Below are 26,612 nucleotides of genomic sequence, written 5' to 3' on the forward strand. Positions count from 1 at the left end.
TTTGCTATATTTGGATAACATGGTAAATCAAAACGAAATGAATTAATTAAAATTCATTATCGTCAAGCTCTTAACTCGCCGCTGCCTGTTTAAAAATTGCAGATCGAATCTACTGTTAAAGTTGCACAGCCCGCTCCCTCAAGCATTTACCGATCTTGAAATTAGAGGTAAGATGAGAAAGTTCGCTTTTTATATATTTTAGAGAAGTGTTTTCTTGTATCCCGTACAAGAATATTTCTGCTGTTGGAACTAAAGAAAATCTTAATAGTGTGGGAAATCAGTTTCCGCCTTTTATAAAAACGAAAGCTATTTTGTGTTTATGTCGCCCAGCGGAGTAAATATGTAGTATGATCAGTACGATTTTGTAAAAAAGAAGAAAAAAAACCAGCCGGCTAAATGCAAGTACTGCTAAACATTAAAACCTGTTCCATGACTTTCAAAGCGACTTTTATTATTATTATTTTATAACTTTTGGTATGTGGCCCCATTAAAAGCTCTTAAGGCCCGTTTAAACGCTTTGAGGATTTGCTCCAACAATCCGCGTTCAACATTTGTTGAACCATACTGCTGACAGTGTTTAAAAAGGTTGTTCGACATTGCCGAGGGTGTTACAAAATGCTGAAAGCTTGTTGAAAACCTTTTGACAAAATTTTTTTATAACTTTCATTCCATGTCGCTTCAATATTTCCTTTTTATCCTTTTTTATTCGAAAATGCTGCATAGTGTTGAAGCCGTTTAAACACTTCGTTCAACACTGGTTGCATGAACGCAGGCGCGCACCATTAAGCTCTAAAATTAATTCTCGGTTTCTAGCAATAAATTTCTTAGAGTTTTGGACCGATGTTGAAACCGTTTAAATGGCCTCCACCGGCACACACTGTTTTCACTTTCAACATTTGCCCAACATTCATTCAACTTTTGTTGTGGGCAAGTACTAGTGTTGAAGCTGGGCTTTACGTGACCATTGTATTCCGCAAGAAATGGATCTGTGATAAGGATCCGTGAGCCAAAGAACCGACATGGAACATCTACGAAAAACACGAGCACGAGCGCGTGAGCGTTTAGGGGGTTCCGGGACATGCTCCACCGGTTAAATTTTTAGATTTTAAGTTAACTCAACTTGCCATTTCCTGGGTTCTGAGTAACTCAGAGAAAGAATATTGGCCAGCTCCATTTTTCTTGGATGAAGCATTGCAAATCGTCGGATTATTTCATCGATATCATTGTTAATTTCCATACTGTAACATGATTTCGTCTCAGAATCTCACAATAATTTGTATAAGTGGCAAAAATCTTGAATAACTTAATGCTTTTGTTTTAAAATGAATGCCAATGCCGATACCGATGCAGTGGTCGGACCGTTGTGTTACGCTATGATATTGTGTTCCCATGTACTCTTTGTCAAACCAGGCTTTGCCAGATTTTGCAAGCATATAAATACTTAACTCGGATGAACGCGTGAATGACACCAGTATTTTAATTAAGTACAAGAAATTCTCCAAATTAATATGTTATAAAATTAAAGAAATAGTTAACGCCACAGCTGTGCAACCATCCAGTTTTGAATGCACTTGGGGGGTGGGGGGCGCGTTATCAGTGCTAAGCACGTACATGTACTCAAGAAGCGTAAGAGTTGCTCTCGGTTACGCCTCGAGCAACCCTTACGCTTCTTTCATGTTTAGTAACCTCTCACGTGCATCCATCCATAACACGATAATTGCACGCTACACATTTACCATTTGTTAAACAAAACATGCAGAATCAAAGAAAGAATACTTTTACGTATCTTTGTATTTTTGAAAGAAAAACTTGCAAGTTTTACTGTAAGTTTAAAACTCCGTAAAGCGATGGAAAGTCCAAATTGGTATGGACCGCGCGTTGGTGCAAAAAGCAAACGTTTACCCTTGTGTAACCGGGCCACAGGTGCTCGAATACGGGGATGACAAGATGTTCGTCAAAATTATATTTCATAAGGTACCTACAAGCAGACTACCTCAGTCAATACAATGTACAATGTTTTGAACAAAATGTCTATCCTTTCATCCTATTAGTAATATTTTGTAACCATTTGTGGGCCACCAAGAATATCATCCTCAAAGCACAATCACTGCTTGAACTGATTCAATGGTAGATGGAATTACCATTAGAATTAAAATTAAAATTTTCCTTGTTCATATATTGGCGAAGAATTTGAGCATGTGAATTTTAATCATGCCTCTTCAAGGAAAATAAGCAGAATGAATAGCGTTTCGTTTCCCACTGCCCAACCAACATAGCTTTTACAAAGCATAGACTGATTCTTTGCCTACACTCTTTCCTCGGCTTACTATGGTTTATATACGTGAGTCTGACATTTCTTATAACATTTCATTAAAATCAGTAATATTGCTGTAGCAAAGTCCTCAAACACCTTTTAGAGCGATAACTGACGAATCCGTCTTTGCAAAGCGGCAAATACGGGAAGGTGTAGTCAAGGCTCGTTTGTAAATTACTGGCTTATTAATTTAGTATTCTTTTCACAGCCATATTTTTTTAGTAGACTAATCGACCCATATTCGAGAGAAAGCCGAGGGTGATTTTTTTTATTTATTCAGGAAAAAAATATCACCCTCGGCTTTCTCACGAAAAAGGGTGATGGTGATAGGAAAGAAATCATCTATGGCTATGGCCTTAGGCATGCAAATGGTAATTAGGACAGCTGTGTAATTTTCAATGCGGTTTCAGTAAAACCATGCTCGGCTTGTTCAAGGACATACGCATTTTGCAGAAGATTTTCCATGATAAAGATTTGGGAGATAAGATAACAGGACAATTAAGCGAAACCAACGAATCGAGCCTTTACTTAAAAGTTTGCCTTTAATTAGCAATCAATCTTTCACTGTCACCTTTAATTCGTGTATTCTTACACGACAAGAAGAAAAATATTTTGATATTACATTCTTTTAATGTAGGTGCACAAAAGGGTCATTACAACATGAAAAACAACTGAAATATGCAACTGAAATAATTTGCGGTCTGTTGATCCTCTTGGCAAAAAACTGTTACCACCATTGACAGCTGCGAGTGTTAATTCGCATCTCTTGAATGGCTGCTTTTAACATAACAGCCTCCAAAACATATCATACCCCCTCCCCCCACCCCCTCTCACATCATAACCCCAAATTTTGGAGGGAAAATTTCTTCAGCATTTTACAGTCGAACCAGGTCAAGCGTACCCCCCTAGACTCTGTTAATGGATCGATTATTTGAAAATTGAATCCATTAGTCGTTTCAAAGAATGCATTCATTCATTCATTCTTAGCGAGGATCAAGTTCAAATTAAAATTCGATTTTTATTGGCTTTTAATTAGCCTGCGTAGCAGTCGTTTCCGTTTCCTTCAAGCCAAGCGGGGCAAGCGCGCGAGGGCATTGGGCAAAAAGGAGCAAAAAAAGTAGGAGCGGGGGAAAGAGGCCCCTCCCCCCCCCGTTCCTACTTTCTTGCTCCTTTTTGCCCAATGCCCAAGCGGGCTTGCCCCGCTTGGCTTGAAAGAAACGGAAACGACTGCTACGCAGGCTAGCTTTTAATTTGAACATTGATCCACGCTAACAGTAAAAGCAATAGCCTGTAAAATTCAAACTACAGTACATTTGAAACAGCTCGTTCGTTCAAACTGTTCCCGCATGTTGTTGACACGTTCATTATGCAAATTCGGTCATGGCAAGAGCACAAAGTCAAGCGCTTGCAGCTCAGTCGGGCTGAAAAATTCCAATTTATCTTTCATGTATAGCATTACCCACCTTGTAGCATGAAAAATTATGGTATATATTTTATCAGACTGTCCATTATACCGCGAAGAATAGCGAAACACATATGCCGAAGGTCATAGCCATTGTCGAGGGTCAACTGAAATGAACATCTTTCACTTAGAGTTCGCATACTTTTCCCTAAATAATTTGCATATACCTCAAAAAGAGAACCGCTTATTACGATAAATCGCTTCCAATCCTTTTTTTTTTTTTAATAACTAACGGAATAAACGCCAGTGCATAAACGTAAAATGTCCATTTAGTGATCATTAGTGAGTTTAAACTTACCCGACAGGACCCACTTACACCATGCCCGGTTGAAAATGGCGAATTTTCTTTCTGACAGCACGCGTTGACTGCTGCAAGTCACGAGAAATCTGGTTTTTGGAAAATACTATAATATAAATCAAGAATTTCCGCTTTGAATATGTTGAGGGGGGTTTTCCGGCGGGCTTTCTGGTTTTCTGGTTTCATGCACTGTTCGTATAATCCAATAAAAAATCGAATTTTGATTTGAATACTTGAAACGACTAACGCGTTCAATTTTCAAGTAATCGATTTAATAGAATCTAGGGGGGTACGCTTGACCTGGTTCGACTGTAAAAGCCCTCGCGAATTTGAGATGCCATAAGACTGTCTGATTAACTGACTGTTTTCAGTCAGCAAGATATTAGCTAAGTTTTCAGTTCAAGCTGCGTCTCTTGTCAATCCAATCTCACAAGCACGCAAAAAACAGGCGAAATGTACCACATTAAATGTTAATTTTATATCTTGACAGCTATTTACAGCAATATGGCCTGTAAAATTTCATTTTAAAGTGTATAAAATGAGATTCTCAGAAAAAATAATCAAATCATAGAAACTAAGCCATTTTCTGAGAAAAAAATCTTTATAAACAAAAATTAACAAAAATTCGTCACATTTGAGGAAAAGTTTTTTTTTTTTTCAAAGTGATATGTAACTGTACAGAGAATTAAAAAAGTAAAGTGATGCCTCTCATGTCAACAACATTTCCTGAAAAATTCCAGAAAAAGAAGAAATCTAAAATTAGTTATGATTTTCTTTTTTTATTCACATCGCAACACAATCAAGAAATACATTTCTCTATGGGAACATAACAGCTGATCGAATTACGCGTCCGATTTCGCCTGGACAAATAGCTTGAATCGCATCTCTCAAAAGATGTTTTCAGCAAAAAATCTTGAGCTTTTTTCTCACGGACATGAATTCATGATCAAATTTCAAGAACTAGACGAGATATCAACACAATAAAGGCAACAAAAATCATGTGCTTAATGGCGTCGCTTTCGCGGAGGCTTGTAATATGAGCACTTATCTCGTTTCGTCTAGTCTCCTTCGCAGCCGTTTTTAGTGTCGTCACGCAACGCGACACAAAAAAAGCTTCGAGGGAGACTACGATTCCTCGGGCTCGTTTTCTGTTTGCCGGTCTATGTCTCTATCTTCAACTCTATCCATCCCTTCGGCAGAATTTTTATTATCAAAAATTTTTTCCAACATACATCATGTATCATCTGCGGGGATAAAATCGACCTGCCCTCTCAGTTCGATGCCGAAGCGATTTTCTCACACAAAGACGCGAGCATGCCTTATTAAAGTGTCATTGCCCAAATTGGCTTAATATATGATCGTCATATACTACAAGTTTGGAAAGAAACGGAAGTAACGCAATTTTTCTGCGAATTTTTACAATTTAGTGGTAAAAATCCACCCATGGTCACGCAACTTGAGGGAAATGAGTTTAAAAAAGCACGGGATAAAGCCATGGACTCATCGTTGAATTTCGCGGTACTGGAATTTTCATTGTGAGTGTAAAAGCTTTAACAATTGTACCACCACGGCCGTGCACAATGTCTTTGAATTACTTCGCCTCTAGCAAAATCACCAAGAAATTCTTTTTTTTTTTTGAGACTACCTACAAGAAATTTCGTTTATCTTGGATAAAAATTCCTTTGTTACGCAAAAGATATTTGTAAACGAGCGATCATTCTCCTCTTAATAGTGTACCCTTCTTTGTTTTTTTTCTTATTTTTTTTATATAAAACTCGGATTTTCCTTCTCGAGTTTCTTTTCACCTCTTTTTCAAAGCCCTGAGTACACGCGACATGAAAACTTAGGTTCATCGAGATTCATTCGGGAAAACTTTGTTTATATAACGCGCACTCTTTGTGTTTAGGAGAGGGGGGGAGGGGGTTACATTTGACGTTTTATCAAACAGAATTTGACTGACAACTATGCCTTAGGGCCTCTTCATATGATCCCGGTTGACCGGGCTAGCCCGCTTAGCGAGATCTCGCCTCATTCCTATTTCTTTTGTAAAAAATTCGATGTGTTCATATGAGAAGGCGGGCCAGCCCGGTTACCGAGATCTCGGTTTCAGCGACCGAGATCTCGGTTGTCCGGGACGAAAATTTTCACATATGAACACGGTATCCCGGTTACCGGGATGAAGTCTATAACCAAACATTCGCGTCTTAGAACGGATATATTTGATTATTACGGCTCATTTCTGAGATGTTTTAGTTCAAAATAATTCCTTTTCGTGGTAGAGATAAAGATATAATACTTTTGAGGTTTGTAGAACCGATAAAAGTGAAAAATTCTTGCCGGGCTTGTTCGGTAAATGTCACGCTCGATTGACCGCGTCACCACTTTTCATCTCGGTAACCGGGATGAAATTTCATCCCGCTTACCGAGCCATCCCGGTAACCGGGATCATATGAAGAGGCCCTTAACCACCCTGTTCCTCCGAAATTTGGTCAATCAAATTAAAATGGACGTCGGCACACTAGTCTATCCCTTGGAAACTTGTGAATCTCAGTATTAAAAGGTCTCCGGCAGCCGAAATGTATAAAGATGAACGCAATTTTAACTTCCTGCTGTTAATAAGGGTTGACATTTTCGGAAAATAGTTAATAAAGAAGGCAGCTCTCTGTCAAAATATGTCAAATTTGCAGCGTGGTTTTCCCATATGTTTATTCAGGGAAGTATAAAAACTTTTTCCTCGACGCATTTAATGATACAAAGACAAACAGATAAGTCGACACAGGGATCTTTTAAGAACCTTCATCAAGGCAAGATTTTGGCGGCTTTGTCGTCCTTTACAGGTAAGACTGAACCACACACTGATCGTTTATTATTTCTGAATGTATCCAGAGATGGAAGCAGATGAATGGTCTTAGTGATATTAATTCATTAACATACGTTTTGAAGATTTCACTGTCTGTGCATACACTGTACTAAAGCAATCGTTTATTAAGAGCTAAGATTTTCTTGTTCAAACGGTCTCCAAAATATCAGAAGCGAGAGAAATGAGACGTTTACGTAAAAGGAAAGCTTTTTATCAGCGGGTTTAGCTATCAAAAGAATACTAAGAATAATCGAATGGGAATGTGATAATATCAAAACTGATAAATGAATATGTTCATTTGGATCGGTGAAAAAGATCGTAACGTTGAAAAACAAGAGATGACAAGACTTGAGAACATAAATATATCTATATGTATGGCTTTCTTTTCAATGGATTATGAAAATTTTAGTTTTTGTAATATTAATTATCTGCCTTGTTGCTGTAGGGTATGCCACTTACATATCATCTTTAATCCAACAGTTACCTGATACCCTTGCAAACTATGGGCTTATGTGTACACTAATAATGAAATTCATTTTCCTTTTTCTGACGTATTTCCTTTATTGGCAGGTAAAACAAAATTACCGTTAAATTGTTCTTTCTGAAAATTTGTCTTGCTTAAGACCTTTTTAATGATCTTGCTAAAAGACTTTCATAAATTACAGTCACGTAGTAGTTTTTTTTCCTACCGATAAAAGTACATGACGCAATGTACATGTGGCTCAGTTCTGCACAAACAATAAACATTCAGAATTAGGAAGACTAAAACGCAGTATTTTAGATTCCTGGCTTAATTCAGAGTTTTTACAAATCAAAACGCCGAAAGTATTTACACTGCCTTTCTGTAGTTTTTTCTCTCTATATGCAATAAATCGATAATTCCGTTTCAAGATGTTAAATCCTTCTCAGGCATTACGTAAACTGTCGCGAAACTGATAGAAGGGTTGATAGTGTGAGCGCATCAAGACCTGCAGTAGGATGAAATTAAAATAATCTGAATGATTCTTTTCCCATCTATTACTATCGCAATATCAATTCTTGGTATAAATATACTGTTACCTTTTGTGGCTTATACAATAGAGCACTTCCAATAGTTTTGCTTAATGCTGGCCAGATAGACAATTTAACATATGCAGTTCTGATATCAGTCATTAAGATGTAGTTTTTATATCTTATTTTGCAAATAGACGAGGTGAATTTTAGGTATGGTGTCGACTGTATAAAAAGAAAGGATTCCTTGAAATTTGTGTTTGGTTTGAAAAGGGAAATTTTTTATTTATTTTGATGACTTGGCGTGATCTCAGTAGCGCCATTCCTAAGGTAATTCATTTGCAGCCAGTTGATGTCTAAACTGAAATCACGTTCAAGTAATATTCAACAATTAGTTCGCATAAAGGAGTCGCACGTACATGAACTCGGAGCGCCGATTTGTTTTTGAGCTAATATAAAACGCGAATGAGCGGAATTGAATTTTCTTTAATATGGTCAATTTAGTCAGCATTGAGCACTAATTATCGAATGGAGCTGACGAAGAACCGAAAGAGGAGAATCGTACAATTTTCCTACAATTTCGTCTGACAATGCGGGATCTCAAATGAAAGAAATGAAGGTTTGTTGCGTCATTGAGTAGGTTACCAATCAGATTGCTGGAAACGTTAATATCCGGTAGGAGTGTATTATTATACTCAATATCATGTGATGACTACGGTGCTATGCTCGTTACCATCTTCCATTAAAGTACTCACGCAGCGATGACAGCCTGGTTGAGACGACAAGGTGTTTTTATACTCACAGAAATCGTCATTCTGGCACCAGAATACGCTATGTTTTTGCTCAGCACTTTCCTACTTACACAGCAGAGTTTCCCCGTAAAAAGGGCAGGCTCTACTTTTGCAATTTTCTACTCCTCAAAAGGGAAACAACACCTCAAATCACTTTCATCGCAGGTTTTTATTGTGTCGCATACATGTTATACCATGATGTCAGGTTGCTGTGTAATGTATTGCAAGTTGCAATAATTTTGTGTTTAAAGCAAGGTCTAATTTATTAAACAAAATTCTGGTTTTTGCGGTGTCTATTTTAACTTCTCATAGACACCCAAATAACAGGGGACCACACATTCAACTAGTTTTAGAACGTTTTACGCGATTGACTGAAAAAACAATAGCTTGAAAGATCTTAGCCGCACTAATCACCTAGTCCGATTTGATTGAATTGCGATTAAACACCAGAATTTTGAAGTCAAATTACCGTTCAAATGCCCGTCATATTAAACATCCAGACGAGGGGAAATAAACTCAGTAATAAAAATGCAGTTTTAATTTGAGTTACGTCAAATTTGCATAAGATGAATTTAAGAAAAAATCGTCAGTTATTTCATCTGCCAACATATCAAGGTACTGATTCTTTCGAAGGCGATATTCAGGCAAAATACAGACACACGTACGCAAATAACCAAATTCATCCGATTGCACGAAAAAACGAGGGTATAGCGAATAATGCTTTTTAAGCTGGGAAATTACGTAATTTTTTGTCTCTAATATTAATAAAAAGTCGCTACTAAATGATTCAGATTGAGAATATGAGGCATATGCTCAGTCTGTCAATTCTTGACGAATTTTTGCTGAAAATGGGAACATGTTGTTTAGAGTTGTGAATGTTCGTAAGCAAAATATATTTGCGTATAGGTAACTTTTCGTTTGTTTGAATGTTAAAGTTTCTCATTTCTTTTGAAACGATCAACAAAATTCAAATTGATTCTAGGATCGGGGATGACATGTCCTCAGATGCAAATATATAATTGCTCAAAAAACACCTTCTAAGGAAATGCTTCGACGGTTTTGTTTATTTGTTATCACAATGTTAGTCAGCTTCAAGATCCCAATGTGTCGAGTTTAAAATTACAAAATGGTTTAAGTAATATGAATATTAAAAGCATAGTTTAATGGGAAAATGAATTTTTAGACTGAAATACATTTATTCCTTTGATCTACGTTTTGTAAAAGCTGGATTGCAATAAGCAATGAAAAAAGTGTTATTTTAAAGATTATCTCTAAAAAAAGTATTTCAAATTTATAGAATCATGTTACGATTTAGACACAATTTGAAAAATATCTTGACTCTTGATTTTCATTTTATTTTTGTCATAAATGAAGGTTTATTTAAAAGAAAGTTATTCAGTTTTTACTGAAAATAGGAATGTCAGTTTCCTGATATTAAAACGAACCAAATTGCTATGGATACTGCACACATGTTTTTAGGCGTACGTGATAGAAAAACCCCGCACATTTACTACAAAACCGGGAAACCTTCAAGGCAGTGGCTTCATTTAATATGAAGATATATATATATATATATATACATATACACATTTTTTGTATCTTGATAATCTTTCGTTTCCGCAGCACGTTTTCATAGTTTTTAATGATAAAAACGATAAATAAAGCTGATTTAGGTCTTTGTTTGACCACTTTGTCGGAAATGTGTTAAAAATAATGGAAGCTATACTCAGTATTCTGTGTATGCGAGTATTCCCTCCGATTAATTATTAAAGATTGAGTGAGATTTTCGTTCCTGGTGAAAGCTTTAATTTGTGAGTTGTCTTTTTTTAGAGTTTGCTGCTTCGTGATCTGGCATTTCATAATTCAACTAGGATCAATACTGATCCATCATCCGCCAAAACCATATCCCACGAATATGATAGCCATCTGTAATGTTTGCCATATTCATCATAACACTCGAGCTAAAATAGATTAAAAAACGCATTTGTCCTTATTTGACATGACAAACGTCGAATTTCTAAATGTCTAATTAATTACATTTCTTGATTATGGAAACCCAAGATGGGTGAAATAGAAGAGGCAAATTGTGAAATTGTGGGTATAATACGAGGTATCAAGCAACCACTCGCTTAGCGAAATCTGGTCTCGAAGCGTCGCAGCTGTTTGTTAACTCAAGGTGGTTTGCGGTATCTCAGTAAAAACCAAGTGAACGGTTTTGTCAGTCCAACAGAAGGATTCATAAGAATTGAATCGAGAACAGCACTGCTCAGACAAAAAGATTCAGGAAGAACACTGAAGAACATATTACATAACACTGAAGGTAAGTAGGCCAACGCTTATAAATGTGCGTACCAGTCAGGCGTGTATTGTAGGCCAATTATACTGAACTAATACACGGCTAGAGTTTGTGAAAAGGCAATAATAATTCTATCTGCTACAAGCGTAATAATAACTGAAACCGTACGTTTGACATCGTTCTTTAAGGAATTAGGTGTAATTTTCGCTGCCTTACAAAAACAACAATAGTCATTCAATAATGTTAAATTACCATTTTATTTCCTTTTCTTTAATACTGCTGTGTGAAGTGGACATTTTTTGTTTCTTAATATACACCTTGCAAGAAACAACATCTGAATGATTATGTCTAACAGATCGAGTACCAGAGAAAATCTCACTAGCATTTGTCTTAGAACGGACGTCGTTTTGATAACGTAACTAGAACAATTTTTCCCATAGCAATAATTTGAAATTTTAGAATATCTTTATTCGACTGCGTGGACGTAATTATGAAAGAAATGCATCAAGGAAAACAAGCATTTTTTCTACTAAGTGAAGAGATAGCTTGCGAATCAAGAAATTACAAGAAGAAATCGAATGTAGCTCATTTTTGTGGCTTGAGAAACGGCTTCCACGCCATTTTAATTTAGTTCAATTTAGTTTTGTTTTGTTTTTGCTATCAGTCCAATACTACTACCCTTCACAACTTGGGGTGTGAAAAGACAAGATGAAAAACAAAAAAAACAAAAAAAACACCTTGCCGACCCGGTTTTCAGTAAACACCTCGTTTTTCGTTCTTGTCTATTTTTTTGGTCAGCTAGATCATAAATTTGAGGTTCATCTGCTTTATGGAAATTATTTTTCCACCGAAGCAATTGAGAAGGCGATGCTACAACTTATTTTGATAAGTTATGTAAGCAAGAAACAAATTCTGTGCCCATGATTAGTTGAATCCGTTTTTATTGATAAATGCAGTAGTGAAGTCACCTTTAAACGTTTTACCTGACCAAAGCCTTCGGTCATTTAGTTCAGTAATTTCTAAGACAATCCAAAGGAGAGCTTAAGGAAAGTATTCATAAGTGTTTTGGGTTACCGGATGGCCAAAATGGAAATGGATACCAACTTGACAAAATCGGACCGACATTTTCAAGTCCTTCCGCCGTGTCCCATTCAAATGTAATTGGTAAAATTCACTTGCCTTATGTCAGTAGTGATTAAAAAGCAATTTATGTATGAACAGCTATTTAAATTAACATTTGGGAGTTGTTGTTGTTGTTTTTTTTTACCCCGAAAAACCCCGGTTAATTTTCGCGACACTCTTCCCTTAATTCAAGGCCTGTTTAATTTACTCTTGATTTCTTCATACGTAGCAAATGATCAGCACTGCCTGACTAACTCACGTCCTAAAATGCGATCTTACTGTATGAAACCTGCACACGCTTCCTTGAGTCATGAGCCCAACTTAGAGATTTTTAGAAATTAACTGCAGTAATTCCTTTTCACTTAAAATATCACCGTCAGAAAACGTTTAGATTTTTTCGTATATTCACGATTCGCTTGTATTTTGACTCACTCAATGTGCAATGATTCAAGATAATGTACCTTTTTAGTCGAATCCTGACTCGCGAAACGAGTTCGTCGTCAATATGCAACGATATTCGCTCACTTCTTTTTTTTTATTTGTTTTTTTTTTTGTTATTGTTGTTGTTTTGTTTGTGTTTTGTTTCTTTGTTCAGCAGGAAACCGGTTCGGTGGTTATTCCTACGAAAAAAAAAAAACGGTTTTCTAACGAGCGCTCCGGTATTTCAGTTTTTCCTCATATTTGGCTTTGATACTCATCAGAACAGCTTAAGTTGGATAATAAATCTTATGAGATGATTTGATTTGTAGTGTTGCTGTATTTTTGTACGAGCAAAAATATAGAGCAACACTAGACACGTAGTCCCCAAAACATCTACTATAATATGTACTTTTCTTTGCAACTTATCAAAAAAGTTTAACCGAGTTGGATAACAAATCTTGTATTAGATGTTTTGATTTGCAGTATCGCTGAATATTTTACTCGTTGGCTTGACTTTGACTTGCCTTGCAGGCTCTTCAAAATGCATCAGTACAACTCGTACAGCACAGCTCAAACAGCACTTGAGATAAATTCTATCCTAAAATTAGCTTGACGACTCAGCTAGCCTCAGAATCGATTTTGCGTAATGCGGAGTACGGCTTTTAAGCAGCATGGGGCATGTAGCACATTTTGAGGAGGGACGCGATATGGGGCAGGCATAGCGGGAAGGGGAATGTACACGGGATAACCGAAAGTGTCGAAGCCTTTGTTAGGAAGCAGGACGGAAAATGAACAGACAGTGTCATTGAAAACGTCATTTTGTACCGTGCATAATGAAAGAAACGTTTCTTTGCATTTTATTTGAATAAAAACTGACGCTGACAATTCTATTACCGGGGATGGATCATTTAGTATAAAAACAAAGAAGTCAAATTGTGCAAATGAATAGCTACTGACAAACGAAACGGATCAAAATTAAGTGCTTGCTGAAATTGCGCTAGGTTGAAAAAAAAAAATGGATGAGCGCTTGAATTTTGGTTACTCCTGTTGATAAAATATACACTCCGTTTGTCTGTTAGGGCAATAACTCCTTAAAGCAAAGCGTTGTTGCTGTGCCGCGGGTTATTGGTCAGATTCACTGCGTTTTGTGCCAGTCTTACTGGGATTTATATCTGCTAATTATCGATTTCATCATATCATAGCTTTGCAGCTGCTTGAGTCAAGGCTGCGCATTGTTATCTAAAGAAAAATGTCCGTGCCATTCAAACAAAGGGCAAAGGAGACATTGATAAAGTGATGTCATTTCGTTTTGTTTAAAATGCCTAACAGATAAGGGTAAATGGCTGAAACATCACTTTTCCTGATTAAACGCTTCCTTTGATAAATTATTCAGGTTTCTTTTAAATGAGGAAATAACTGAAAAGACGCGACTGGCAATACATCTTCCCGAAGCCGGAAAACATCTTTAAAGAAGACCCATTTTTGGAAGCCTTTTATCGATAGCATCAGTAAGTGAAGCAGGGCGCTGTTTCTGTAGTGCACTTTTGTCCAATGCAATACTCATAGTTTTGTTGTCGTTTCAGAACCAGTTTTTGCTATTTCCTAATCAGGGGTAAGGCACACAGGTTAAACTCAAAATTTCAACTTAAACATTGGTCTGCTACTTATGCATTACCAAATTATTCTGATAGATAGCATTAAAGCGATTTTGAGACCAAATCATTATATTTATAATAAAAATTATGCCAGCCAGCCCATTGAAAACTAAATCTCGAATATAAAAACTGTGGAAATCTCAAATGTTCTTAAGTTTAAGGTTGTTATACAAGTCAGTGAATCGTTAGGAACTGAAGGTTTATTACTAGAAATGGAACGGAACAAGAAAACGCATTTGAAAGAAATAGAAGATAACTGATGCCCCTTATTTGAACGAACGTCAAGTTTACATTCTACTTCTGCCATCGAAAGCTTTTTTGTGTTTCTCCTTTATTGAAACTCTAAAAAATATATTTCGCAATAAATTCATTGAATATTGTCGGCATTCAGAATAATCCTTTTTTACCAGATAGATTCCAGGTTACGTCGTTTTATTATTTAAATAAGGGGCTTTTACGTACGGTGCACTTTTAGCATTTAGTGTCAAAATGAAAGCACAAGCAGCCTACTTATCACCCAATTGCAAATTTGCCATAGATTTCTCCTTGTTCTGTAAATTAAAATTAAAAGAGATAAATACGCAGATAGAGATTCTGTTCAAAAAAATTCCTTGCAAAACGGAGATCATTAATATCTCAGTGACGAAATACTCAGTTTTTAATTTTGAATTTCGAATTGGTTATTTTTAATTCTCCGTTTTCGTGTTCATTTTGAGTTAAAATTTCTCCTTTCTTCTATAATTAACATTTTTAGAGCGTAAACATGACTATATTGGTGTCGGTGTCGCGGAAAGAAAAGGAACAGTGACTTCCATATTTTATGACTTGGTTGACATTTTCTTCATATTATTGAAACTGCCACAACATCAACGGAAACGTTCTCAAATTAGACATCAAAATCATTCCTCATGTTAGTTTGGTTGAGAACAAACACAACTTCGAAGAAATCTTAGTCGAAAGCTGGCTGTAGGTCTTTGGTAGAGCAGAAATTGCTCCTACTGAATATAATTACCAATACTGTTTTTTTTTTAATTTTGTGCTGGATGATTCTTTTTTTCATTTTTCCACGAGGGAAGTTCTTGTGTGAAATTAATCTTAAAATTCTAACTGACTAGAAATCTTTTTCCCGGGAGCAGCACGAAACCAGATCACGACGCGACTGAAGACTAATTAAATAATGTGGTGTCATTAAATTTATCTCTGGCGAGCTCTAAAGGGAACTTTAAAATGAGAAAATGCCGACAAATTTGCGAAGGGCCTTTCATAATTAAGATAACAATTGAAAATATTCGAATGCTGTTACGCAGCCTTTTTTAAATAAGCAGGAGACAGTTACTGTATTGATGAAGTTAGATAGTCAATGCCTTTCTTGTATCATTTTTCTTCACAATTAGTTTTATAATAACTCACGAGAGCTTCGTTAAATTTCATTTATGAAGATTTTAAAGCATTTATACAAATTACAATCTGTAAAACCATTATAATGAATGAGACCTAATTTTCAAACGTGATGTGAACAAAACAACAAAACAAAATGGAAGAAAATAGGAAAAAACATCATAGCAAGTTTTTCTTAAGAAACGAGAAAACAAAGCCCCAATATTATATGTCGTTTCTGATTGATCAAGAAAATGCAAGAAATCCTGAAAATTGCTCTTGACTGTCAACTGAGTAAATCCACATTTCGCTTTTTTTTGTTTAGTGCCATTTTAAATTCTGCATTAGGCAAAAGAACCATTTATAAATTATAATTAGCCAGGATGTTTCTTCACTGGACCCCTAAAGCGCATGAAAAGGTGTAAATCCCAAGATATCCAAAAGCTTCACCAAACCATTCCTGAAACGGCTGACCGCTCTGAAAAAAGGAAGTGGAAACGAGCGGCAGTTTTCACGTCATGGTTGACAACAAAACCGAGCTTTTTGTTAAAATGTGTCGTTGTATTATTGGGAGCCGTGTTGGGGTTCAGTTCTCTGCCGTTTTTCTTTGCTAAGCTAAGCTGGTCGCATGCAATTGATCGTATTCCAAAATAAGTATAAGCGGAATAGCTGTTAGAAGTATCTACAAACTTTCGCTGATAGACGGTGATAATTCAAAACCCATTTTGTGTTCCTGCAGTAACTTCAAAACCCTCTTATGAGCGATTTAGTCTAGTGATCACTGTATATATTCGGAATAGGGCCAATCGAACGGACCCAATAACGACCAAAAAACTTGTTTTTAACTTCTGAAAAGTAACCTGAACCATTCCCGATTGCATGTAAGTAAAGCCGAACTGACAGAGAAGAATCTAAATTGGCACTTAGGCTGTTATGAATGAAAAAAAAAAAATGGTTATTGGGTCTGGTGAGCGTATTTCAGTACACACCGTTCCTGTAAAAAAAAAAATCTGCCGTAAAGAGCTCAAGGTTTCATGTTGGTCTCGAAATTGCTTTTAGTTTAGTTTAGTTTTATAAGCGGTTTAAAGTGCATTTTAGTTCACATTTTCAAATTCCAATTCTATGTGGATTATTGTTAAGCACTTTTTCATGAGCCTCCGGCTCGGGAGATTGCGCAAGCACTCCCCATGTTATTGACATTAAATAAATTACATAACAAAAGATAACTGGAAACGCTTGGAGGAGACCCGAGTTATTTCTAAGATTCCGAAAACTATTGAACGATTTCCGAAGCATGACTAGTACAGAAAATACTTTTGAAGATTTTCAGTCATGGAACACTGCAGTGACGTCCTAAGAACTGAAGTAACGCACAAATTGTTCCTAGTCAATATTTCCTGACTGAGACCTTTAAAGAAGCGGGTTGTATATTTTAAAACTCTCCTTATCTGATAAGAGAATTATAATCTCAATGACTCATGGAAAATATATTTACCTCATCCGCCAATTAATGATGCATCATCTGTCAACCAAACCACTAGAAGGCTGATCATGTGATTCAGGTGTTCTTTTGTCTCGGAATAGTTTACCTCAAATGTATAATTTGCATACGAAAGTTTTCAAAGAAGTATAGTGGCGCAAAAGATCTTAAAAAAAGGAAATATTAAGGGTTCTTGAAAAAGGGCATTGAACTAGCGCCCTTTGTTGTAATCAGAATAGGAGTAAAATGCCATAGCAAGTTCTGCAAGTTTACAAAAGTAACACAACTTGTAAATTAAAGGGAACTGCTCCTGGAAATATGCATCACCCTATACCCAGCCAGAGTCAAAAAGCTTAAATAGTTGTAAACCTTGTTGAGTGTGAAGACATGCAGCCTCGTTTCCGGGGACTCTTCTCTTCGCGCCCTGGGACTTGAAGAGGAGAGCCGCTGGGGACTAGGTTGCATGGAGGGCGTGCTTTAGAACTCTCCCAGTTCATTTTGTTAACACAAAGTTCTCAAAATTGACTAAATATGAACTCATAAATTTCAACATTGAACTAAACTTGTTTTTCTTGTCGCAGAAAATGACGAACAACTCAACTACGGTCCCACCAACAAACCATTCAAGCCTTTCGAGCTGCAGTCTGGGGATACTAAACTGTGAATCACATCATTATGGTCTCAACATCTCCATCGTCGTCATAAACACGCCCTTCGCAATCTTTGCAGTCCTCGCCAATGTCTTGGTGCTAATCACAGTTTACAAGACTCAGGAACTTCGTATTCCAGCAAATGTTCTCCTTTGTAGCCTCGCCTTGACAGATCTGTTAGTCGGCTTGGTCACCCAGCCTCTTTTCGTTGCGTGGCGTTTAATGCTCCATTATCCATCAACAATCTGCAACGCGGAAGTCCTTCACGCTATGTACGAGGCATTCCTCTACTTATGCACCGGTGGTTCCTTTCTCTGCCTTGCCTACATTAGTACCGACCGCACAATGGCCGTATCAAAACCGCTTCGGTACCGCGCTAGGGTCACAACTACACAGACCATACGTAACTTGGCGATACTGTGGGTGATATGGATCGGTTTTATTGTCCTACGTTACTCGGGAATCGATGAGAAAACCAATCAGATAATAACTTCAGTTATTGCGGGCATATTGGTGATATACCTTCTTGGTATTCAGGTTGCTTTAGTAGTTAACATCAAGCGAAACAACATTCACACCCTGCATGCAGAGGAAAGCAATGCAGCGGTCGCTTTCAAACGCGAGAGGCGTTGCGCTATCACAATCGTTTACATCTTCTTAGCGCTTCTGGTGTTCCTTCTTCCAGCTGTTCTTGTACAAATCATCACGGGTTTTACCACCACCAATCAGAGTAAAACGGAGATGAATTTTGCCATATCAGCACTGTTGATAAACTCATCCATAAACCCGCTGATCTACTTCTGGAGGAGCAAAGACATGCGCAGAGCTGCACGACACCTGTTCTTTGGCACCAAAGGTAATAACACAGGAAGTGATGAAGGCTCTCCCGGCGGAAACAGCGCGAGGTCCCAAGAAGAAACTGTGTAAGCAAACTCGGCTGATTTGTTGTGTTAATGTAGACACTCGGTAATACAGACAGTGGTTCAATTCCCTCAAAGTTAGCCTTGCTAACAGGGACAGTTTTGGCTAAGTCTACGCTATAATATCTTGTCAAATTATAACAGACCACTCACGCGTATACAATCGTAATTTTGGTGGGTTTTTACTTGTAGAAAATTAGAAATTAAATGACATTGTACTGTATTTTTGCTTAAAAACAACAGAACGGATAAATTACTTCATTCAAGGCATGCGGAACCTGCATGTTAAGGTGGTCATTCCAATGATACAATAACAAGGACAGTTTCAGTAGTCTCTACCTTTTAAAATGTTTCCACTTTACTGCAAACACTCATGGAAGTGGTCAATATTGTAAAAAGGAAATACCTTGTTTATACATAGTGGAAGAGCGTATACTGCTACCTCAAGCTTAAGTTAACTCAAGTTGACAGACTCCCGACCCAAATAATATCAGTTCTGTCTGTCTGTCTGTCTGTCTGTCTGTCTGTCTGTCTGTCTGTCCGTCTGTCTGTTCATCTATGTCTCAATTTGTCTGTCTAAAAACTCCAAGAGCTAATCATAAAGCCACACTGAGGGTATAAAATGTAAAAGGCGAAAACCCAGCCTATTTAACTCCTAAATTCTCCAAACTTAATGCGGGGGTCTACACGAAAGCCGTTTTCACGCCTCTTAAAATTGGTTCAACGGAAATATCTCGTTCGCGTTTCAAGCAATACAAAAACCCTATGCTCATTACACAAATCAATGTTTTGGGGTGTTTTGTAGATTTTTGGGTGATTTTTTAGCATATTTGGGAGGAGATAGTTTTTCTCAAAAGAGTAGTAAAATTAAGAGAAATAAGAAATATTGAAGATTTAGTGAAGTTTTAAAATTAGAATTTGTAGTTAATAATTAATAGACGGATACCAAGTTAGCCTACTAGCAACCTGGGGTGCTCTTGCATGGGTATCAACTGTCTGTTAGTGTTCCAAAAATCATTTTCTTTTTTCTATCCCTTCCTTAAACCTTTGAAAATTCCATCCAAATTCAGGTGTACCCCCACCTTAATGAAAGCAAGCCATTTAATATTAGGAACAGTGAATTAATGCTGATTTACCATAAGAAAACTAAATGTTTAAAAACAAGAGCTTTGCCTTCACTGCACCTAACTTGGGGAATTCCCGGCATAATTCTCTGGCTGCCTTTAAAAAATGGAATGGAAGATCCTGACTTTGGGATTTTTCCTTTTAACTTCTTATTGATAGATTGTCCCATTCATTCATTCATTCATTCGTTCGTTCGTTCGTTCGTTCGTTCGTTCGTTCGTTCGTTCCTTCCTTCCTTCCCTCCTTCCTTCCTTCCTTCCTTCCTTCCTTCCTTCCTTCCTTCCTTCCTTCCTTCCTTCCTTCCTTCCTTCCTTCCTTCCTTCCTTCCTTCCTTCCTTCCTTCCTTCCTTCCTTCCTTCCTTCCTTCCTTCCTTTGTCGTTCGTTCGTTCGTTCCTTCACGTTCGTTCGTTCCTCGGCCTCGCCTCGTGCACATAATAGACCTACCTCTCTCTGTCCCTGCGCGCAGAAAATTCCTCCACAATTTAAGCGCCTGGCTGAAAACAGACTCCCGAGTCAGTTGTTGCCGATGTACCCTAAGGTACTACATGTATTACAATAGAGAATAATCCATGCATTTGAAGCTCGGAAATGCTGCACAATATGCACACTTTTATACAGACACGTGAATTCAAGAGGCTTGACTTTGAATTTTATCACCTTATAGCCGCAAAATGACCTTGAAGGCAACTGAATCATCTTCAATACTGAAAAGGCCAATGAAAAGGTCACAAAACCTGTAAATTTGAGTGTTATATCTTATCTTGAAAAGAGAAATACGGGTCGTCATTGAATTTCAAAGCAGCAAACAGCAATGCAGGTCGGAAAATATGACGTTTATTTACCGCTGTGAATATTACAATGAAATGTTGATGCTTACGCATAAAACATAACAGTAAAAAATATAGTAGTAGATTTGATAGGCTGATAAGAACTGTAAAAAAATTGTCACACATTTGCATAATATAATTATATGTAATTACGTTGTTGGTTCTGTTTATACGCTTTATCCGGTCGACATTAAAAGCGAGGAAAAAAGAGTTGAAATTGTATGCGGTGATCTGCGAAGGAAGCCACAATTAACCAGCGCAAGAAACCTCGATTTTATGACAGAAAGAAATGGAAGGACTACAACCAGAGATTCTCGTCATGTTGCTTTACCTATCTTTGCTGTATGAAATTGTCATCGTCATTCGAAGAAGAGGACAGCAAACCTTGGAAAAAACGAGGAAAGTCTCGGTCAGAACACGGAAGCCGTCTCGTATTAACGACCGAACGATAAATGCGAAATATTCAGCGCGAGTCACGGCCGACAGCTCGCATCAAACATATCGACATTTTGTTCAGATGAGAATTTTGACGCGAGATTGAACGAAACGAAGAACTTTAGAAGCAAGCTGTACGGAACAGGAAAGTGAAATAAGCAACATAGAAAATACGGCCACACGTCATAACAACCAGCGAGGTGAAACGAGACAAAAGCAAAATTAATTTTTTTGGTGTAATTTAATACATATTTTGAAGTCAGAATAGACGTTTGTCCATTAAGCACAGCTGTAAAAGTGTGTTAAAAACCAAGTGTTGTGGTTATATTGGGGCATATATTGTCGTTTTAATTTACTACTTAAATAAGTTAATTCGTTTATATTTGCACTTCCATGAGCTGAGTTTTCCGACTTTAAATCAAAAGAAACTGGTCTTAAAAATGTAGCACGCTCGGTTGGGAAAAAAAGCCTAATAGATGATAATTAATACACTCTTAAGGAACGCGTACAAAAAGATTGATTGCGAAATCGCTCCGAACTCCCGCATCAAGAATTGTTTATTTATGGCTATTTTAAAAAGGCAAATATAGTTCTTATGAGGTCAACAAAATAAACACGAGTTTTTCCGCCTTGAGCCGTTGTAGCTTACTCAGGTTTTCCGGCTTGTATATTTTTAATTATCGCCTTAACTTACTATCGGAAAAAAAACCTGCGCATAACTAGGAAAACACCACTAGCAAGCCACGAAAATTATGTCAGCTTTTGACGAACAAATTGATCGTCAGCATTAAATTTGACCAAATACTAAATTGAGTCCAATATTTATATTTAATTAATGCAGAAGTCATAAAGAAATATTTTTGTAGGCTAGCCATTGGAAAGCCCTTATGGATACGTTTAACGCATTATTCTTGCAATCACACTTTCAATTCAGACAGTTAATTCAGAAAAAAAAAAAATCAATTTTTTGAAGTAACTGTACTGTATAAAATGTTCTGCTTCTGGCCTTTTACGCGAACCCGGCAATTTCTCTGTTTTTTTTTTTTGTTTTTTTTTTTTTGTTTTGTTTTGGTGTGTTCGCTTGGCGTCACCATTGGTAACCTGCGTGCAGACGCCTCGTATTTCTTCCTACGTCGTTTTTCGACGTAAGAAGAAATACGAGACGTCTGCACGCAGGCTACACCATTGGCAGCAAGCTAAATTCCAATCATTGCATAAATACCACGAGCAAGAAAGCAAGTCAGAGAATGAGACTCAAGAACGTAATGCCTAGTGCTGCTTTTTAAGACGGCAAGTCTTCCCTACTGCCATCTCACCTGGCATTTTTGCCGTGTCTATGACAGCAGAAAACCGGAACGAAATTGTATCATACAGAGACAGCAATTCCACCTATAAGCAACCATTGAAGACGGCGAGCTCACTCACCTCTCATAGCAAGTGACTTCATGAGATAGCATGCATGATGTTCTAAGTGGAGTATTACCCATGTCCATAGAGCGCGAGAAACTTATTTTTAATTTAGCGAAAAGTTCTGTTCATAAGTTAATAAGAAGCGCCAATTTTCATACACGTATTCTCTGATTTAGCACTGTCATCTGGGGCAAGCTTTCGGAAGAGGGATGCAACTCCCTCAATACACTTGGCAAGTATAAAAGCTAATCACAATGCGCCTTGAAGGACAGATAGTCGACCAAAGATATTTCCTTTGAGGTCCGCAACAGGAATTGATGGCATCATAAGACACGGTAATTACATTACGATTTCAATATTTCAATATTTAGTTATTTATGTATTCATTTATCTATTTGTGAATTTATTTATTTATTTATTTATTTATTTATTTATTAATGCCTACTTAGGTAGCTAGGAGCCCGCAATTAGTAGAGCGTCTAACCCTTGGCTACGATTTTTTACGCGATAATAAAGCATGTGTGTAAAGTTGTCTATGACGTCAACAAATTATCCGCGGCCATATGGGTGGTTTGCATTGCCGCCATGTTGGTGGACAAAACAAAAGAAAATTTGTTCACAGTTAACTCCCAGAGGAGAAAAATCTTATTGTTCCTGTACACCAACATGGCCGCCATGACGTCACATGCAAACCTTTAATTAAGGGTGCGTTCGATTGACCCTATTCCGGAATAGGAATATATACAACAATGAAAAAAAATCCCTCAGAAGAGATCTAGATTTTAGGAGTTACTGGAAAACGAAATGGCTCTTAATATATCATGTGTCAGCGAATGTTTGCAGAAATGTCTCGTTTGTTTTTCCTGCCTGTCAGGCTTGTAAAAAAATCGTATTTGACTTTCGCTTTAACACCATGTTAACCAATGAAATTTGAAGGCAAGTAGCGCGCCAGGAAATTACGGCAGCTCTACTGTTTTGCATCATGTGTTGTTCTTTCTATCTCTATATCACGCTGTGTATGTCAGCCGGCTGTCAATATAAACGCGGTAAGGCCCTGTTCGCACCAAGCGAAATTGTGTTTATTTTAGAAAAAAATCTGTCAAAACGAAGCCATTTTTAGTGCGAAAGATTTTTCTTAACCACGAAAATTTTCGCAATCGCCACCCAAACTTCAAACATGCCCTCGACTAAGTTTGGAGGCCGTTAATTTTTTGTCAGGCGAGAAAATCCTTTGTTCTTTGACATCCAACTTTCACCGGATCCGTCATAGTCGCAATGAATAGTACACAACTGACCCGTCGACAATTTGACAAGAACATGACAACGGACATGAATGAAACGCTTGTTTCCCTAAGATGTCTTCGGACGACTTGCCAGCCTTAAAATCAAAATGGCTGAAAAAGAGAGAAAAATACAGCTGACAGCGGTACCTCTGGACGGTTTGCCGGAGCGTTGTAGCATGACGATGCACCACGAGATTTCGGTCCGCGGTTCGCTTATACCAGCTGGAGATGGCTTCGTGCTGCTTTACGATAGCTTGTCCCTGACAAGACAGCGAGGGAGAGAAAAGTCGGCCGCTATACCATATAGGACAGATCCCTTTCGTTGACACCTCAGTTCCACCTTACTGACTTGCGGCGTACCGCGATGTATTATTTACATATCATTATAGCTCCACTTTCATCGTCTCACACACAGTTGCCGGGATTGCTTTTTACGAATTGAAAGCCATACGGTCAATTTGAGCTTCTATTGACTAGCATCTCTTGGATCTACTGAAAAGTGATACTATACGAAAATTAAACTATATCCCGGAGAATAATTTGTCTAGAAACTTTTTCATGGGCAAAACTGACATTTTACCGGATCGTAGCCTAAAATGACCAATACATAAATTCTGAAAATTATCGCACTGAATTCATCGTTTTTCTTCCTTATAAAGTAAAATGTAGGCTGATCTGTTTTTTAAATTCTGTTCCTCTACATCTCTATAGAATCTATGCTCTCTATAGAATCTACCAATTATGTAATCATATCAGGCAACCGCTTTTGTTCACGAATAAATAAGGTAATGGTCCTGCAGCCAACATATATACACTAGTTTAGCTGTACAAATGAAGACCAGTGCCGTTGTTAACACTTCAAACGTTAAATTACTTTTTCTTAATAGCTTGCTTGGTGAATGTAAACTTTTATTGAAACTGCGCCTTATTAAGTAAATTTCTTTGGCGACATCTTTGTTTCGAGATTTTTAGGAAAACGGTTTATTTCATAAAACTAAGGCACAATTTCTGCAATTTATTAAGACTGGCATTTAGGTTTCTTTGAAGTATTCAATTTCATGAATTAAATGAGAAAATCTGGTCTTGCATATTAAATAAAAAATGCGGTCATATTTGATTTTCTTTTCAGTATTGGCGGCATTAAAGCTTCATCACATGACATGAAAATAAATGTAACTGAAAGAAATGTTGCTGAAAAGCGTTAACACTAACATAATTCCTGAATGAACATATAATTAGGATGAATCGGGAAAGCTTCAACGAAAATTGTTCTCCTAGTTTTGATAACCCCGAAGAAAAATTTACTCTCCATGCTTATAGCCAACAAAATGTTAATTTTGCTAATATTAATGTTCTCTTTGAGCGGTAACTCGAACTTATCATGAGACGCTGAACAAATTGGGCGATGAGTAGAGGCTGAGTTTAATCGGTTAGGCTTCAAGGAAAATATTTAATTTTGAGAACTGAATCCTGAAGAATAATTTACATGTACACCTCCATGCCTAAAACTATCCAATCTCGATTGCTTTGAAAATATTTCCCCTTGGAGTGATAATTCAAACATAGTCGGCTGAATGATCTATCAGCAAAGGGCTGAAATGAATCGGTCAAGCTTCAAAGAAAATGTTTTCTTTTGAGAAGTCCGAAGAACAATTTACACGTTCATGCTTAAAATTATCCAATCCCTATTGCTTTGCAAATATTTTCCCTTTGTCTGACTTGATTCAAGCATTCTTTTTTTCTTGAAGTAAACTCAGTCAAAGTCGTTTAGTGGAAAAATTTAGGAGACCTTTGGTGCGGTACTAATGAGGTCCTTATTAGCTATAGTTGCGGTTTAAAAATTATCAAGGAATAAATAAACTCTATTGATAAAATTATTAAACTGTTGAGCCAAAATTTATTCACAAGTAGATCACTTTTAATTGCAAGAAAAACGATGAAATCTAACAGTGACCATGGACAAACAACAAAGGGATTAAAACGCCGCTCGCAGGACGTTCATCTGTCAGCTGAAATAATAAAAAAAAAAAAAAAGTTTCAAGTTAAGTTGTTTCTTGACATCAGAATAGCTCAGTTGATGATTTCTCTACCCAAGATGAGTTTCACAAACGAATCACTTGATTTTGGTAACGATTCTACTGACTGGACTCATGGAACGAATGGAACGCTTTTCACGAATACTTCGCCTTTTGAGGACGAACCGCTAGTTTCAAAGGTTTTCAAAGTCTTAGGCTATGTTATTGTCATAATCTTGTCATTAGTTGGCAATTCTTTATGCATCGGCTCAGTTTACCAGAATTTGAACCGACGAATGCGAACCGTGAGCAACTATCTGATTGTCAACCTAAGCATCGCAGATTTGCTCGTCACGGTTTGCAACATGCCAAGAATGATAGCTATCGTGTTGGTTGGTTTTGAATGGCCTATCAGTGGAACTTTTGGCCTTCTCTTGTGTAAAATCGTTAGCTCGGTGCCCTTTGTCTCCTTGCTTGTTTCTACTTTAACGTTTACGTTCATCGCCCTGGACAGATTCTTGGCGGTATTTCTTCCTCTGCGGCGTCCTATGACAAGACGCATAGTAGCTGGGATTATCGCGTTCACTTGGCTCTTTTCATGTTCTTGTTACTATTTGATATTTCATTACTCCTATCTTACTGAAATACAAGGAAAGACATACTGTGCAAATAGCCTTGTCAAAGAACTCCTAAAAACAACGGAAAACTATCAAACGTATTTAATTTGTGATTATGTTTTCACAACAGGAATTCCCATTACCGTCACAATATCCTTGTATACTGCCCTTGGAGTGAAGATTTGCACTAGAAAAACCCCTGGGAATCAAACAGCTTCAAACACTGTGCGAAACCGTATGGTTAATAGGAAAGTGATTACAATG

The 26,612-nt window shown here is 37.3% G+C and overlaps 1 protein-coding gene across 6 annotated transcripts; it reads left to right on the top strand.

Annotated features, from left to right (window-relative positions):
- Positions 1-19,173, top strand: LOC146462306 (trace amine-associated receptor 7c-like). Of its 6 annotated transcripts, XM_085085926.1 has the most exons (3): positions 10,772-11,035; positions 11,676-11,767; positions 17,647-19,173. In XM_085085926.1, the coding sequence occupies exons 2-3, from the start codon at positions 11,720-11,722 to the stop codon at positions 18,640-18,642; spliced, it is 1,044 nt and encodes a 347-aa protein (XP_084942052.1). In that variant the 5' UTR covers positions 10,772-11,035; positions 11,676-11,719; the 3' UTR covers positions 18,643-19,173. The 6 variants fall into 6 exon arrangements, with proteins under 6 accessions (XP_084942057.1, XP_084942055.1, XP_084942053.1 ...); XM_085085931.1 differs by lacking the exons at positions 10,772-11,035; positions 11,676-11,767 and adding an exon at positions 1-167; XM_085085929.1 differs by lacking the exons at positions 10,772-11,035; positions 11,676-11,767 and adding an exon at positions 6,777-6,911.
- Positions 19,174-26,612: the final 7,439 nt, after the last annotated feature.

This window comes from Pavona decussata, unplaced genomic scaffold (assembly GCF_977016875.1).
Source record: "Pavona decussata unplaced genomic scaffold, jaPavDecu1.1 SCAFFOLD_190, whole genome shotgun sequence".
Classification (NCBI taxonomy): Eukaryota; Metazoa; Cnidaria; class Anthozoa; order Scleractinia; family Agariciidae; genus Pavona; species Pavona decussata.